General features: G+C 54.6%; 1 protein-coding gene across 2 annotated transcripts in view; it reads left to right on the plus strand.

Annotated features, from left to right (window-relative positions):
• EPHA10 (EPH receptor A10) overlaps positions 1-15,610 on the plus strand; it is a 90,641-nt gene that overhangs the window by 61,885 nt on the left and 13,146 nt on the right. For both annotated transcript variants that reach the window (XR_004643596.1, XM_034754068.1), the window contains exons 6-9: positions 3,679-3,841; positions 6,356-6,464; positions 9,067-9,122; positions 11,801-11,926. Coding sequence is in view for 1 of the 2 variants with exons in the window: in XM_034754068.1 (XP_034609959.1) it covers positions 3,679-3,841; positions 6,356-6,464; positions 9,067-9,122; positions 11,801-11,926 (454 nt within the window). In the remaining variant the exon portion in view is untranslated. The remainder of the gene's footprint in view (positions 1-3,678; positions 3,842-6,355; positions 6,465-9,066; positions 9,123-11,800; positions 11,927-15,610) is intronic.

Raw genomic sequence — 15,610 nt, forward strand, 5'->3', positions numbered from 1 at the left:
TGTCCCCCCCCCGCTAGGAACCGGACCTGCTGGCTGATTCTAGGGCGCAGCGCGGTGCCAAGACGAGCAGGGAGCCTGCCTCAGACCCTCTGCGCCGCTGACCGGGAGCCACCCGATATAAACCCACGCCCCAACCCCCTGCCCCAGCCCTGAGCCCCCCCCCCCAACCCGGCGTCTCCCCCCCCCCCCCCCCCCCCCCAATCAGAATCCCTCAGCCCCACACCCCCAGCCTGGAGCCCCCTCCTGCACCCCAAACCGCTCATCCCCAGCCCCAACCCAGAGTCCTTACTCCCCCTGCACCCCAACCCCTTGCCCCAGCCAAGAGCCCCCTCTCATCCCCTCAACCCCTCATCCCTGGCCCCAACCCAGAGCCCATACCCCCTCCTGCACCCTCAACCCTCTGCCTCAACCCGCAGCCCCCTCCCACACTCTGAATTCCTCGGTCCCACAACCCCAGCCTGGACCCCCCTCCTGCACCACAAATCCCTCATCCCCGGCCCCACCCCAGAGCCAGCACCTCCAGCCCAGAGCCCTCCCTTCCTCCCACACCCTACCCCCCTACCCCAGCCCAGTGAAAGTGAGTGAGGGTGGGGGAGAGCGAGCCATGGAGGGAGGGGGAATGTAGTGAGTGGGGGCGGGGCCTCGAGAAAGGTGCGGGGCCGGGGGTGGGGCCTTGGGGAAGGGGTGGGGCTAGGGTGTTTGGTTTTGTCTGATTAGAAAGTTGGCAACCCCATATATGATGGAAATCACTTCAAGCCAGGGAGGTGCAGCAGCCCCCAGCACCTCTAGTCCCAGCACCTCTGGGATGCTACGTATGTCTAGATGGTTTGAGTGGTTTGTTAAGCATAAGCTCCTTCTCTGGTGGTGCTGTGCGAGTGATTGGATTGAGGAGGGTGGAGGCTTGTCAAATGTGCTTTGGGAGGAGCTTTCCTAACAGGAGGCTCTACCTGGGAGAAGCATGAATATATCCAGGGGCCTGGGACTTTGAGATTCCCAGTGGAGAACATGGAGAACGTCATCTGGACTGTGACAACATGTGCTGCTGTAGGCATGTAGAGGCTGCATCTCTGGAGCCTACAGAAAGTTTGTCTTTAAGTTCTGTGTGATTCCTCGGGACAAGGAATACAGCAAAGCCCTCAGAACGGCCATTCTGCCACACGGAGACCTATTGCCTTAGGAAATGCTACCTCAGAGCTTTTCTGTTCCGGGCTGCCATGCAGAGACGCAGCTTCCCATTCTGACATGTGTCAGCTGCTGCTTGAAAGGTTCTGTCCATCTCAGTCATAACAAGGCAGAAATCCGGAGCTAGCTGGGTAGGTGAATCACATTCCTGGGACTGGAATCACTAGAGAATGTGCCTGCCAGCTTTGATTACTCCAAGTGTGCTAATACACGTTTATTTAGTCTTGAGAAACAGCCCACTGCTGGTGCCAAGAACAGCCTGCATCCGGGAAGAGCTCTGCCCTCTGCACTCCCGGCTGCTCCAGTCCGACATGTCTGGGAAGCGCCGGTGGGTTTAATACCATCCCCCCGTCATGGCAGGCACTGGTTAGTACCAAAGAAATTAAGTTAGACTGTTTGCAGACATCCAATGTGCTGCCTTCACATTAGCCATAATGAGAACAATTCACTATCCAAACGGCTTTCTGGCCAAAGAGTAGAACATGCAGCCCCCAGTGGAGGGGATGCAGTACTCTTCATGCTAACGCTGTGTGACTTGCGTCCTGGGCAGGAGAGGCTGCGTGAGTGAGGCATTGCAGGGCACGGGCAGCTCCAGACTAGCTCAGCTAAGATGTTCCTGTGGACGTGTCTTTGCTGTAGTTGGTGCCGTGGCCGAGAGAGTGCCCCTGATGCTGTTTGCTGGAGCAGTTTAAAATGCGGTGTTCTCGCCAGGAAACCTGGTTTGTGTGCCAGGCGCTAGGCCACTCTGTGCAGTCGGGAGGAAGGGCTTAGCTCTAGCTGTCCAGCGGCTTTCCACTGGCTGTCAGCTGATGGCCCAGCTGGAGTGGGATGGGATTCGGGCACGGAGCTGGTGAGCTGGTGCACAGAGGCCTTGTTGGTCTGGGTAACCCAGGTCTCCCCAGCCCACCTGCCTGTAGGACTGCCCAGCATTCAGAGCTGGCTCCAGTTTGCGGAGAGGGCCTCTCCAGACGGCCTGGTGGTGGCAGGTGATCAGATTCCAGCTGGCAGACGCGTCCTCCCCCTGAGTAGTGCAGTGAGTACAGGCGCTGTCTCCTCTGTCCCTCACACCTCTACTCTGCTCACTGCCTTTCAGGGTCCTCCTGGGCTCTGGCCCAGCTGTAGCCAAGCCCTCTTTGGGGGTGTGGCCCCATCTCGGTGCCTTTCACTGAGAACCTGCTCATCGCTCTGGCGAGAGGCAGAAGGGAGGGGCTGAGGCTGAAGGTCTCTTCTTCTCTCCTGGGAAATGGCTCGTAGCAACACACCCCCCCTCCCCCCGGGACACGCAGCAGCCCCCGTTTAGTTTAAATGAACCCCTCTCTGGGGACCCAATTACACATTCTCACCCACTGTCCCCGGTCCCAGCCTGAAAGGCCCCTTTGTTACAGAGGGAGCTTAAAGAGATGGCCATGCTGCTGCCAGGATGCACCATCTTGCCTCTGTCCTAACCTGCCTCTGCTCTCACTCAGCCTGCCCCTTCCCCTTCCCCTGATTCCTCCAAGAGCCTCTCTGTTCGAGCAGCCTCCCCTCCCCATCCAGGGCACTGAACATGGGACTCCTTGGCCCTCAGGCGACTCATCCCCCCAACCTGCCCTGATGCGTTTGGGAGTCACTTAGCACCTTCCAGCCTGTCCCTCCCTTTGGACTCTTCTCCTCCGATATCCCTTTGGGACGCCGGCATCTTTGGCCAGCAGTTCCAGTGACTTCCCAGGCCTGCTTTGAGGCAGTGCCGTTGTGTACCCCAGTCCCCTTGAGGAGCTGGGCCCTGTTGCTGGCTTGATTGTGTACTCAGCGCTTCCCCTGGACATGCCATGCAACCCCTCCAAATGTCCTTCTATAGCCAGACAGGGCTGCCCAAGGTACATCCACGAACACCCTCTGCCCATCCTCTCGGGTTCTTTGGAGATGGTAACTCGGGCTGGGAGGGGGACAGGTAGGGGGACAGGAGTGTGCTGGCTGGCATCTGAGTGCATGCCAGTATGTGACTGCACCCAGCACCCTTTGCTGGCTGGAATGCCAGGCCTGCTTAGCTGTTTGTTCTCAGCCCTACCTGGTGGAACTACTTTCTGTTATATGGTGAATATTAATCTTATCCTATATGTAGAGCCACGCTCAGGACCTCCTTGGAGGTAGAGGGGGAGGGGCTTGGTGTGCACTCTCCCAGCGTGCAAGGTGGTGTGAAAGAAAATGTAAAGACGTGAATGGGAGAGGACAGCCAAGGAAGCTGGTGTATCGCCCCTTTTATAACACCCGTTCCCCAGCCTCTCACCTGTCGTATCCGCTAGTCCTAGCTGCGTTTATTCATCCTTCTTGTAACTTTTCAATGTAATTTCTATTAATGAGGCATCTAGAAAACGTTTCATTTTCACTGATGGTCTAACGTTTGGCTAGTCAGCCCTGCTAGGACCCAGAGGCACAGCGATAAGACAGCTGCTCCACAGATCAGCTAGAGGACAGCTGTCAATCTCGTTAAATCTCCCGTGTTTCATTATTTCATAGGATCAAAGAGATCAAAGTTACTCGACCGTGAAAACCGCGTCGACGGCCGTGACAGTCAGTAACCTCAGGCCTGGCACACTCTACGTCTTCCAGGTCCGGACAGCGTCAGCCCAGGGTTATGGAAACTACAGTCCTGGCATCGAAGTGGAAACCTTGGGGGAACGTAAGTGCTAGCAGGCCGGTGGGGTGCGTCTCGAACACAGAGCACACGTCAGGGGCGTTACTTTGAGCTGGAGCAGCTCTACGGCTCACGGTTCGTGCCTGAGACTCCACTGACTTCAAGCAGCGGAGTCTGTTTTGGGTGTGGGCTGTCCCCTAAGGAGGGAGCGGGCCCTTCTGTTGAGCAAGGGCCTATTCCTTCATTGCTAGGTACCCGTTTCCTTACGCTGTCAGAGACTGATGTCGTGCTAATGAGGGCTGCTGGCTTGACAGCCTTGCAGGCTGACGTCCTCCGATTGTCCACAGAGCAAGTGCAGCATCGACAAGGGCACCCGCCTGCCCGCTTCTGCCCTGCCCTAGAGGGAGCCCCTCGGCAGGAGAAGGGGAGAAATTAACCGGACATCTCTGGGGGTTCTACTGAGCCTGCCCACGAGGATGCCCGGTAGGGCCGATTGTGACTTGGTTTTTGTGACATTGACATCGGGATGGATCCCCCCAGTTCCATTACACGGGCCACCAAACAGCTGTCAGATGGGAACGGCTGTCGGTCGCTACCTGCTGAACTGTCGTTCAATCCTCTGAGCCAGGTGGTCTTCAAGTAGTGCCACAGAAGGGGAGGGGGGCAGTTGCACTATTGTCCAGTGGAAACCAAACCAGGGTCCTTCAGCTCATTTCACATGGAAGCAGAGCTGGTCTCGAGCCTGTGTCTGTGGAGCACTTAGGGTGTTGGTCACTTTGCTGACTCGGCTTCACTGGATCTTGTTGGGTTTTTACTTTTTACAGCTTCCATTCAACCCTGTTGTCAAGACCATCTGGTTTCACTGTCTGAAGGAGGGGCTGGGAGAGATGGTAGGTTTCCAGCCCTGGCTGGAAATGAAAGTCCAGGGGTGGCTGGCTCAGTATGAAGTTCTACAGATTGTGTTTAACAGGGCCTTAAATTGCATCCATTTACCACACGTTTTCAGAATGAATTGACTCCAGTAGAAGTTGTCTATCGAATGTCGCTATCTCAGACCTCGGTTCGCCAGCGCAGGAGAGGAAAGTATTGAACTAGTGGGGGAGACCATTTGTAAGCTATAAATTTTAATGTGTCTCCCCCATAAACAGGCCTGTTTCCTTAACACCAGCTAATAGAATGAGGAGTCCACTAAGGCTGAGAGCTAGAGACAACACTGCCCTTCACTCCGCTTGCACTGGCTCTGGCTGCCAGAACAGCCTCGGCCCGTGAATTGGAGAAATAATAAACAGCAGCTTGGCACCTGCGGTGAAAGTTTCTCTCAGTCTTTGCTAGAGGAACCTGAGCTGGTTTAGCAGGAGGAGGGGCCGAGCTCTGGGATAGGGAGATGCTCCGAGGGAGCATGGCCAGATTTGAGACCCAAGTGCGTTTACAGCCTTCCCAAGGTGTGGCAAATCCTCTAGCTTTTGTCTAGCTGCGTTTGCTTTGGAAACAAGCTGCCACTCGCCTTGTGAAATCGGAGTTAAAAACCAGCCCTAGTGCTGCTGACCCTACGAAAATAGCATGTTGAGTTCCCCTTGCTGCCTTTCCACGAGCAGCTTCTGTGACCCCTGCTCCCAGGTCTGGCCTGACATCCGACAGGTCGTGTGCTGCTAACACGGGGTCAGCATGAACGTCACTTCTGGCATTTCGAATGCATCCTGGTGGAAATCTTTTCTCAGCTTCAGCCATCAGGGCAAGGTTGTGGCTTAGGCAAAGTTTTCAGACCATGTAACATCTGCAAACTGCCAGCTTAGTCTAGTGCAGTGGGCTCTCAACCTTTTCATATGACTGTACCCCTTTCAGGAGTCTGATTTTTCTTGTGTACTCCCAAGTTTCATCTCACTTAAAACCTACTTGCTTACAAAATCAGACATAAAAATACAGAAGTATCACAGCACACAGTGACTGAAGAAGGGCTGACTTTCTCATTTTGTCTGTGTGAAATGTTAGTTTTACAACAGGCTACGGAAAAAGCACTAGCGGAGTCAGTACAAAGTAGGCAACTATCTAGATGAGTTGCTGTACCCCCAGGAAGACCTTTGCATACCCCCTGAGCTATGCAGCCCCCTGGTCTAGGGCGACGCACCTGCATTGCAGGGAATGTGCAAGAGGAAGCTAGGCAGTTAAAAGTGACCTGCTTTGTCCCCTTTCTTGGTGCTTTATGATGCAGAAAAGCCTGAAAGATTTTTTGCCCTACCTCAGTCTCTCTCTTGTGTTTTGCCCTAGAAATACCCAGAGTTTTGTTCCCTTTTCCGGTTGTGTTTAAACACAAGGGGCCTATCGTACACTGCCAGTGATGCCGAAAGTGCTGTCTGGTGCAGGAGCGCCCTGGAGCTCGGTGCTCTGGCACACACCATGACATTGCCAGGGCCCCGACCTTGGTGCTGGAGATTCCTGGTCCCGTTGGTGCAGGAATGCAGCACAAGCCAAGGCAGGCTGGTCTGGAGTTGTAACCATGGTGCCGGGTACGTGCAGAGGGGAATACAGACCTAACCCCTGTTTCACTTCTCTCCTTGGCAGTGACTGTGGCTCCCAGCGAACAGAACCCTATCATCATCATCGTGGTGGTTGCAATCGCTGGGCTGATCGTGCTGGTTTCCATGGTGATTGGTGTGATGATCTGGAGGAGGTGAGCAGACTTCGCACCTTTTCTATTGTGCATATGGCAATAGACCAAGGATTTCTGGGGGTGGCTTGCTGGCTTGGTGTAGCTAATGCTGCAGCCGGGGTTCGGGGGACACTGGGAAAGAGACAGGTCTCTGTAACAGCCAAGTTCTGCCCTGTGAGCTGTGTGTTTGGCTGCCTTAGGGTCAAATCCACTCATCGAGAGGGCCAGCACACGGCCTAGAGCTGTGAATGTCACCTTCCTGTTCCAGGCTTGGAATAGCTGGTGTTTGTGCCAGGGGATCAAGTGGGGTTACAGGGTTTGGTAGCTGAAAAATGCTTTGGCAACTCACGTGTGACTCTGCCCATGGCCAGGAGCGGCTGTGGCACTCAGAGCTCCCCCAGGGACAAGCTGTCCTGAGTCTGACATGGCCCAGGCTGTGCTGTTGTCACACAAGTGAGTCACTTTCCCGAGGCTAGAGGGTTTTGTGGAACGGACAGTGGGAAAAGCTTAACCTGAGCTGTGTGTCTGCAGCCATTGTGGTGCTCGGCGAGCTAGTGATGTGACTGTGAAAATGGGCCTGGGTGGGGGGAATCTGGGAGAATTTGTTGGCTCCAGTTAATAACTAAACCCCCAGGATTCTCTGCACTGTTTGCAATGTGGCCACCACGCTGGCCAACTGGAGACCTTCAGAGAGAGCACAAGAGTCTCTGCACTCCCGGCCGTGTCTTGGAACTGTACCAGACTCGCAGCCTCTGTGGTTCGGGGCGGGTCACACTGGGACATCTCCAAACAGTGTGAAACTCTTCACTTTTCCAACTGGTAAATCAAGGATAGAAATTCCCTGAAGTTAGTTTAGCATTTTTAAAATCTGTATTTCTGTTAATCTTCCTAATCTGGGGCTTTTCTAAGGCTCAGGTTTTTGCTTTGGCTGGGTCTAGCTGTGGAGTTTAAGGACGGGTGAAACCCAGACAGCTGGGGTTCCGAACTGCATGGGGAAGTATATAAAGCAGATAATTGTGCTGTCTTTGGAGCCACTCGCTCCGATCGCCATTCCTCCGGCCAGGGCTGCTGGGACAAGGGAAATGGTTCAGAGGGGCATCGGTATTCATCTGACAGATGGGTCAGTGAAACGATCTGTACTTTTTAACTTAAAAGATTAAATTGAGCCCAAAATGAGAGTAATTTAAATAAATAGAATAATAAAAAATGACAAGTGAAGACTTGAATGTTGTGTAACGACAGGGCTGGGGTGGGAGCAGGCCACTGTCACTTGCTTCACCGCAGGAATCCCAGGTCTCTGTGCCCCTTGTCGGAGCGGCCGGGCGGGGAGGAGGGGGTGACTCCAGAGTGGCAGGCCGACCTCCCGTGCACAGAATGCCTCAGCTCTGAGAGCCAGGCTCACGCAGGCAGCGAGAGTTCACTCAGCTCCCCCCAGCGGCTGTTTCCCCTAAATGCCCTGGGGTAGCAGAGGAGCAGCTCCAAGGGAGGTCTCCTTTGTTTAGAGTTGCCCAGTTTGCACGTGCAGGCAGCCCTGGTGCAAGGCTCTGGGTCCCTGCTTTAGAGCTGGGGAAGTTCCTTCCTCCCTCTGGCTGGCGTGGCGCCGGTGTCAGTGGGGGCTGAGCTGGGAGGTTGCCGGAGGAGCAGCAGGGTGTGGTGTTGGCTTTGCTTTTAGTTTATTAACCAAATGGCATCTGGGGCAGCCTCACGCTCTGGCTCGGTCCTCACTGGGCTCTGCTCCCTTGGACACCAGCAGGACTTGGCCACTGCCCGCAGCCCAGGGAGCACAGCTCTGGCCTGGGCAGCAGGGAGGGGTTAGGCTGATGACTGGCGACCCACGGGCGCGCAGCAGAGTGGGCTTTGCGTCTATGCTAATAGGAGTCCCTGAAGGTCAGAGCAGGGATCTGACTGTCGCACTGCTGGTGCCACGTATGAAATCCTGGTGAGTTCGTTGCTTGCCGCACTGGAGCGAGTCCGTCCATCCCATGGCGTTTGACTAGCATCTTTGTCAGGCTGAGATTACTGGGGTGTGGACACGCGAGCAAATATCCTACCTGCAGCAGGGCTTATCTGCACCTGTCACAGGATGTGGACATCTGAGTTATCCACATGACTGAGCTAGCAAATGCTCTCGTGTGCCAGGCGTCCGGTGCCCATTGGCTCAGGGAGACCAGTGAGCTCTTAGTGTGGGCTGGAAATGACCTGGAGACGCTGCTCTGTCATTATCCCTGGGAGTTCGGCACTTGCCTTCGTGTTGCGGCTCCAGATTTGACCTGCCCTTTGTTGGTTTCCACCCCAGCCCCGGATCAGTCGGTGCCCACCCTGCATGGTTTGCCCCCGTCATTTGCTCGTCTGCTGTGCTGTAACCCCTACGCTCTTCCACGCCCACCGCTGAAGCTGCAACTCCACATCCAGTCCCTGTCTCAGCAATTCTCTCTTGCTGGGGTTGGGATCACAGAGACCACAGTGGTTAAGCGTACAGGTTTGCTTGACCCTGGCCTCTGGCTCCTGGTGCTGGTGTATTCTGGGGGGTTGGACAGCTCTCTTGGGCACTGGCATTTGGGGTTTTGTATCCAGTGGGAGATTCACGCTCAAGGCCTAACGTGACTATTGCTTCTCATTGCAGACAGTGTGGGTACAGCAAAGCCAGCCAGGACGGAGACGAGGAGCTGTACTTCCATTGTAAGTGACGTCTGGCCACTATGCTGTGTCTGATTGCGTGGGGAGCTCTGCATTTACTGTCATTAAAAACCCTGCTCTCTGCAGAGCAGCCCGGAATCCTTCCTTTTGAAGTGCTGTCATCCCGTGTTAGCCCAGAGAAGGCCAGCTCAGCACAGCAAGGCTCTCCGGAGATAGCTGGCTTGACAGCTTCATAAGCCAGTGGCCGTCCTTCCTGCGCACAGAGCACTGGCTGCTCAGGGAGGTCACTGGCATGCCACAGGAAATGGAGATGCTTTCAGCTTTCTCGAGGGCGTATGAATTATTCTGTCAGCTTTTCACATACAGCTACGGGAGAGCGGGGGTTTGTTTTCTGGGGCATCTCTTGATTATCAAGCAGTGATAATTTTACAGACAACAGTTGTCAAAGGAAATGCAAATGTCAGAACTGACGAGTGTATTTGATTCCTGGCATATGCCGGTTAAGCACACACCTACTCTTCTGCTCCCTGCAGCATCTGAGAGGCAGCAGAGCCTGTGCGCTTTTCAGACAAGCCTTTGCTGCTGTCATCCGCTTTTCAGGATCCTTGATTATTGCCGAGCCATGCTCCGAAGCTTGCTGAGAGTTTTCCATACAAAGCAGCGGGAGAGGAAGGGCAGGAGCTGGGGTTTCTTAGGCTACCTGTTACTGATCTGGGTAGGGAGGGGGTTGCTCCTGGTGCCCTGATCCAAGCCTCAGGGGCCGTCACGCACAGGCAGGACACCAGAGGGGCCGCATGCGTTATATTTACTCTTTGGAATTTGTGCTCAGTTGACGTGGGATTGGCCTTCGCTGCTGGTTTGGTTCCCCAGTGGGAGCACCACATGCAGCAGGCACAGCCCCCTGCCTGTTCCGAATGTGCAGAAACTCAGCCAGTCTTTGGGTTGAGCAAGGCAAACCTCCCAGGTCAGGGCACCCAGTGCTGTTGTGTTGGGAGCAGAGGCCCCAGGAGCAGCAGAGCCAACATGCTCCCGTCTTTGTTATTTGTTCTGGGAATTTAAAATGAAGGTTTACAGGAAACCCGCGAGTGGCTGCTACGGTCCCCACCCGCGCTGTGCAATGCTCTTTGTAACTGGGTCGCTCTTGCTGCACTTCGTTCTCCTGGGCTCGGTCCAGGCAGCGTCAGTTGCCATTTAGCAGATGGTAGCGGCCTGTGGGGGAGGCTTTGCAATCCATGCGCTGATCATCGGGGCCTGGAGCAGCACGTGGTTCTAATTATCCCTGCTGGGGGGCTTGGACACCGAGGCTGGCCAGGTAGGGAAGGGTTAACCTGGGAGGCGGATCTGCTCAGACTCGGAGGGACTGTGTCCCTGTTGGAACTGGTCTGGGTGAGAATGAGCAGGGGGAACGGTTCCTTTTCTCCCTGTAGGAACTTGGTAGCAAACGGACAGAGCCAAGTTTCTCAGCGGTTTTAGTCCCAAGAGGCAGGAGGTTCCTGCCGAGGCAGATCAGGGGAAAGGCAGCACGTTGGCTCCATCCGTCCTGATGCTGGAAGCAAAGCTCCTTCTGCGTCCAGGCCCGGAGAGAGCACTCCCAGGCATGTCCTAATGGCAGTTCTGACCAGCCCACCCACCCACCCCCAGAGCAAACCTGACCTACAGCCGGAGTTGGCTGTATCTCTAAAGGTGGTCTGGGGCTAAGCAATGAGGAGAGGCGCTCTGTCTATCGGAGCAGTGATACCGCTGGTGGTTCAGAATCGTACTGGGTCAATATGCCTGTAGCCTGCGTGGATAGCGTGTCCTGGGGAATGGAAGCCTGGTCCCTGGTCTGACTGATTGTTTCCATAGACGACAGGAACAGATGCCTGCCTCACTTCATTTCGTTTCATTAACAGTGTAGAGAGAGGAGAGGACAGTCTATTTGCCAAATGTAGTTTGGGGTTGTGAGATAAAGAGCAGAGCCTTGCAAAGATCTCCCCAGTGCGGGAGGGCTGGGAGCAGCGGAGCATATTGTAGATTGCAGAGCCGCGTGTTCTTTTCCAAATCACCTGGCTCCGCAGACAGGAGAGCGGCTCCACGAGAGGCCCCGGGCGGCACAGCGAGAGGATACAGGTTTGTAGGGTTTTAGGGAAGTTATTGTCAGACTTCGTTAAGCTGAAGAGCTAATTACCCGTTTAACAGCAATGTTTTTTAGTTACATTAAATTCAGATGGATGCTGTTGCTCCAGTGCTGAGTCCGGCTCCTGCTGCTGCGTCCTGGCGCTCTGGGTGCTACAGAATCTTGGGGTTTTCTGTATTTACGTGGAGCCTTCGTGCTCAGCTGAGATGTGAACGCTAGCTCTGGGGCGACTGTGACCGGCTTTCTCCGAGCTGCTGTCTCAGATCCTAAAAGGGGACACGGTGTCCGAAAGGAAATCTCTGGGCGTGGATTAGCTGCTGTAGGGCCCCTCAGTGTGGGCCCAATTCGTGTCCTGAGCCCCAAAGCGCCGCTAAAAGCCCGGGGAGCAAAGAGCAGCAGCTGGAGTAGGATGGGCTGGAGATAGCGAGGGGAATGCAGCCTGGAGGAGGTTTCCAGGGCTGGCAGGTAAAGAGAGGGGCAGAGCGCCTGCCGGTTTGCACTCTGCTGCCTTTCGCTCAGTGGGGTCCCAGCTGGGCAGAGCTTCGCGGAGGTGACGCAGGGTTTTCTTCTCACACACTCTGTTTATTTCCTCTCTTTGCTGTAGTTAAAATACCAACCAGGAGGACGTACATTGACCCTGACACCTGTGAAGACCCCACGCAGGCCGTGCACCTCTTTGCCAAAGAGCTCGACAACTCGAGTATCAAAATCGAGCGGATCATTGGAACAGGCAAGTATCTGTTCGAGACGCTGCAGCATGGCTCCCGGTGCGCTCTGCAGAGAGGCATTCCTGCCGGGCTGAGGACGCCTGTGCCATAGGGACACAGCGATCAATCTGAAGAGGAGACCGTGTCCTCAGCCCATCGGACGGGCGTTGGGTTGGATTTACAGCCTCCTCTTTCACCCCAAAGGGTTAATTCCCAGCAGGGTTCCCAGGGCTCCAGGCTGCAATCCAAGGCTGAGGCAGGATTTCCAGGTGGAGCAGATCACAGCCTACCTCCCAGCTCAGTCCTTCCCCAGCCTCTGACCTGGAGCCCGGCAAGTGCTGCTGGCGCCTGTCCTCAGGACCCCAGCTCGGAGCCGGTGGGAGCGCAGTGAGAGCTGCCCCCAGCTCGGAGCCGGTGGGAGCGCAGTGAGAGCTGCCCCCCAGCTCGGAGCCGGTGGGAGCGCAGTGAGAGCTGCCCCCAGCTGGGAGCGCAGTGAGAGCTGCCCCCAGCTGGGAGCCAGTGGGAGCGCAGTGAGAGCTGCCCCCAGCTAGGGGCCAGTGGGAGCGCAGTGAGAGCTCACTACCCCCTGGCAGGTGCTGCGGGCCTGCATTCCGAGTGACATCGCTCACCTCCCAAAAACCCTTCTGCACTCCCTGGTGAGGGAGTGTGGCCCAGTCTGTGTAATCCCCAGCCTCTGTCTGGCCTTGCGGTTTGCCGGGCACAGAGCCCTGGTGCAGCTCTTGCATTAGCGGGGACTTAAGCAAAACTGTAAATCCATTTTGGGAGCAGTACGTTGTGTCAGCAGCCAAGAGTTTTCTGTTTTCAAAAGCAGACATGTGTGTCCGACCGGCTGAGCTGTCAGGACGCTGTCTGGCCCCCTCCTAGGGAGCCAGCAGGGCGGAGAGTATGAAACAGACACCAAAACTCAGCCATATCTGAGACCTGTTCCCCCCCTGGGACTAGAGTTTCTCCTGCTGACTGCGAGGGACAAGAGACAGAGAATTATTACTATTTTGACTTGCAAACACTTCAGAGGTGCTCAGACGCTACAGGCATGGGGCTGTATAAGCACCTGAATGGAGAGAGCAAATGTCACTCGAGCCTTTTCTAGATGATAAACTGACCCTCCAAACCCTTGTATCTCAACTGCCTGCAGGGACGCGGGGAGGCTGTGGATGTTACTGGAGTGTGCAGAAAAGGCCGGCCCTGGCAGAGGTGTGGATCTGGGTCTGGGTCACAAGTCTGACTCTTGGCATTCAGAGTTGCATCGGGTCGTTGTTCCGTGCAGCTGTAAGGAGCTGGCTCCAGAAGTGCAGCTTCTCCATCGAATGCAGCTCATGAGATGTAGACAAGTCCCTTGTGAATAGGCTCCTGTCAGAAATCAGCAGGGGGGCACGGGGACCTGCTTAAACAGGCTTTTCACCCAGACCTTTTCCCTGCAAATGTGTTCCAAGCTGCTCCTCCCCCACCCAGGAGACTGAGCCCTATCAACCTGTTCAGAGCGCTACTTAGCTGAAATCGACTGCAGCCGCTGGCTCCTGGCTCTGTAAGGTGATGACTCCTGGCATCATTGCCGGTGTATAAATACAGCCCTCGGTTTTCTTTCCATGGTGAGCTTTCTGCGGGAGCTGCCATGTGCTAGGAAACAGATACCTGGGACTGACCGGGGTGGAGAGTTGAACAGTGTCACGCACTTGGATGGTGGTCATGGCAGGACCTCGCCATCTGTAACGAAGGGCAGCAAGTGTAAACACCTCACTTCCCCCATAGCCCTCGCTGCCTTGTCTCGCGTGACCCCTCGCTGAGTTCTGGGGAATGAGGAGAAATGCAAGAACTCACAGTGCATCCCACTGGGGCTCTGGATTGTTCCACTCCGCTCCTCCTGCTGGAGAGGAGGCTCTTGCCTGAGACAGGCCTGGGAGGAAGGTGGAGAGTGGCGCCCTCGGAGGAGAACTGAGTCCCAGTCTGCAGCAGCGTCAAACCCGTCAGTGATTGTAAAGGAAGGAGGCACAGCCGGGGTGGAGGCACAAGATCCCTGGGAACGACTAAAAGGATTGTGACTTTCACCTGCTTCCTTGAAACCAAGAGGAACAGGGCCGCGGTGCCTGTGAATTGCTGCTCTGTGCACTGAGGGGACCGCAGCAGGTACCAGGGTAGGAATGAATCTCAGCAGCCCATTGTTACCTGCTCGGCTCGTTCTAGGATTCTGGGAGCCTCGTCAGGGTTCTTAAAGCCATTTACATATTTCCTGCTACCGGCTTCATTAGGGATTTTCAATCTCATTGTGGTCCTGGCCAGTTTTGTGTGCTCGTAGCAGGGAGACGCAGAGTGTGGTTGGTTAGTATTTTGTACATGAGCTTGATTTAGTGTCCCTGTTTATTTTCCTCAGGCAGAGCATACAGTGATGTGACCAGCATCTCATAGAGAACGTTGGCAATTATCTGCTTCTTAGCAGGTTGACAGCGGCATAAAAACTATTTATGAATATGCTAACTCTCAATGATTTATTGATTTTCATCGACTTTACGGCCTAAAACGTCAATGCAGATTAAAATCCCTGCAGCTTTAATTGCTAATGCAAGCCAGATCTGCGGAGGCCCTGGTATGCTGGGTATCGTTTTCCCAAAGAGACGCTCTTTAAAAACAAAAACGACAGAGGCAGGGGAGTAGCTTAACTAGCAGCTTAAATATTAACATGGAAATAAAAGGTGATTGTCGGACAGTGGAGAGCAGAGGAATCTGGGCAGAGAAACTGGCCCGGTGATTCTGAACTTCGAGCACTAGATAAGTAATGAAAAGGCAATCCAAGTAGGGTGGGTCTTTTAAATAGGAGGAATGTAGAATGGTTTGTATTAGTCTCCCGGGTGACCTAGCGGATACCTGTCTCTCAGATCAATAAAGCTCTTCATATCCCTTGGCTTTTCCCTATAAAACCAAAGTTGGCCTTTTCTCGTTCGAATTTGTCCCTTTGTGTGCTGCCGCGTTGGTGACTGCGAGGAGCAGAAAGTTCTGTCTCAAGTGCTGATGAACAATGCGTGGCCCTGACTGTACTTCCGGTGGGCAGCAGATTTGGGATGGTTTGGGAATGGAGAGAGTCGGAGCCCAGTGAGGACTGTCTTGATCTCTGGGAGATAATCTTCCATTCATGGAAAGCACTTCAAAAGTGCAGTGTGGACTTGGCTGGTGTATTAGGGGAATGGTCTAAGCAGCCAAAGAGAGGAAATTGCATCATGTGTTATTGCACCTGCTAGTTGGCACTAAAGAGTTTCAAAGTCTGTGTGTTCACAGCAAGTCACGATGCCCCCCAGAAGTGGGGGAAGATGATAAACTGAGGCTAGGGTGAGAATTTTTAAAGGGACCTTAATCCACTTTCCTGTTTCGTGGGTGGATGTTTCCCCTGAGCGTTTCTGGCTGTACAGTTCCCTGCTATGTCAGAGCAGAGCCCATCTGCCTGATTAGCCAGGTACTCAGACCCCGGCTGCCCACACCCCGGCACCCAGATCACAGTGTTTGCAGGTCCAGAGGCAGAGGTCCTGCTAGGGGATGTGGGGCACAAGGAAACGCTACCAGAAGGGGAGCTGATTTTCTAGAAGAGAAGCACTGCCCCTTGTCCCATTGCGCAGCAGCAGATCTGTGCAGCGATATTTGAAGATTTGAGAAAGCCATACATAAAATCAGCGTAGCAATAGCTCCCGTTTTCATGGCCT

This window comes from Trachemys scripta, chromosome 20, assembly GCF_013100865.1.
Source record: "Trachemys scripta elegans isolate TJP31775 chromosome 20, CAS_Tse_1.0, whole genome shotgun sequence".
Lineage (NCBI taxonomy): Eukaryota > Metazoa > Chordata > Testudines > Emydidae > Trachemys > Trachemys scripta.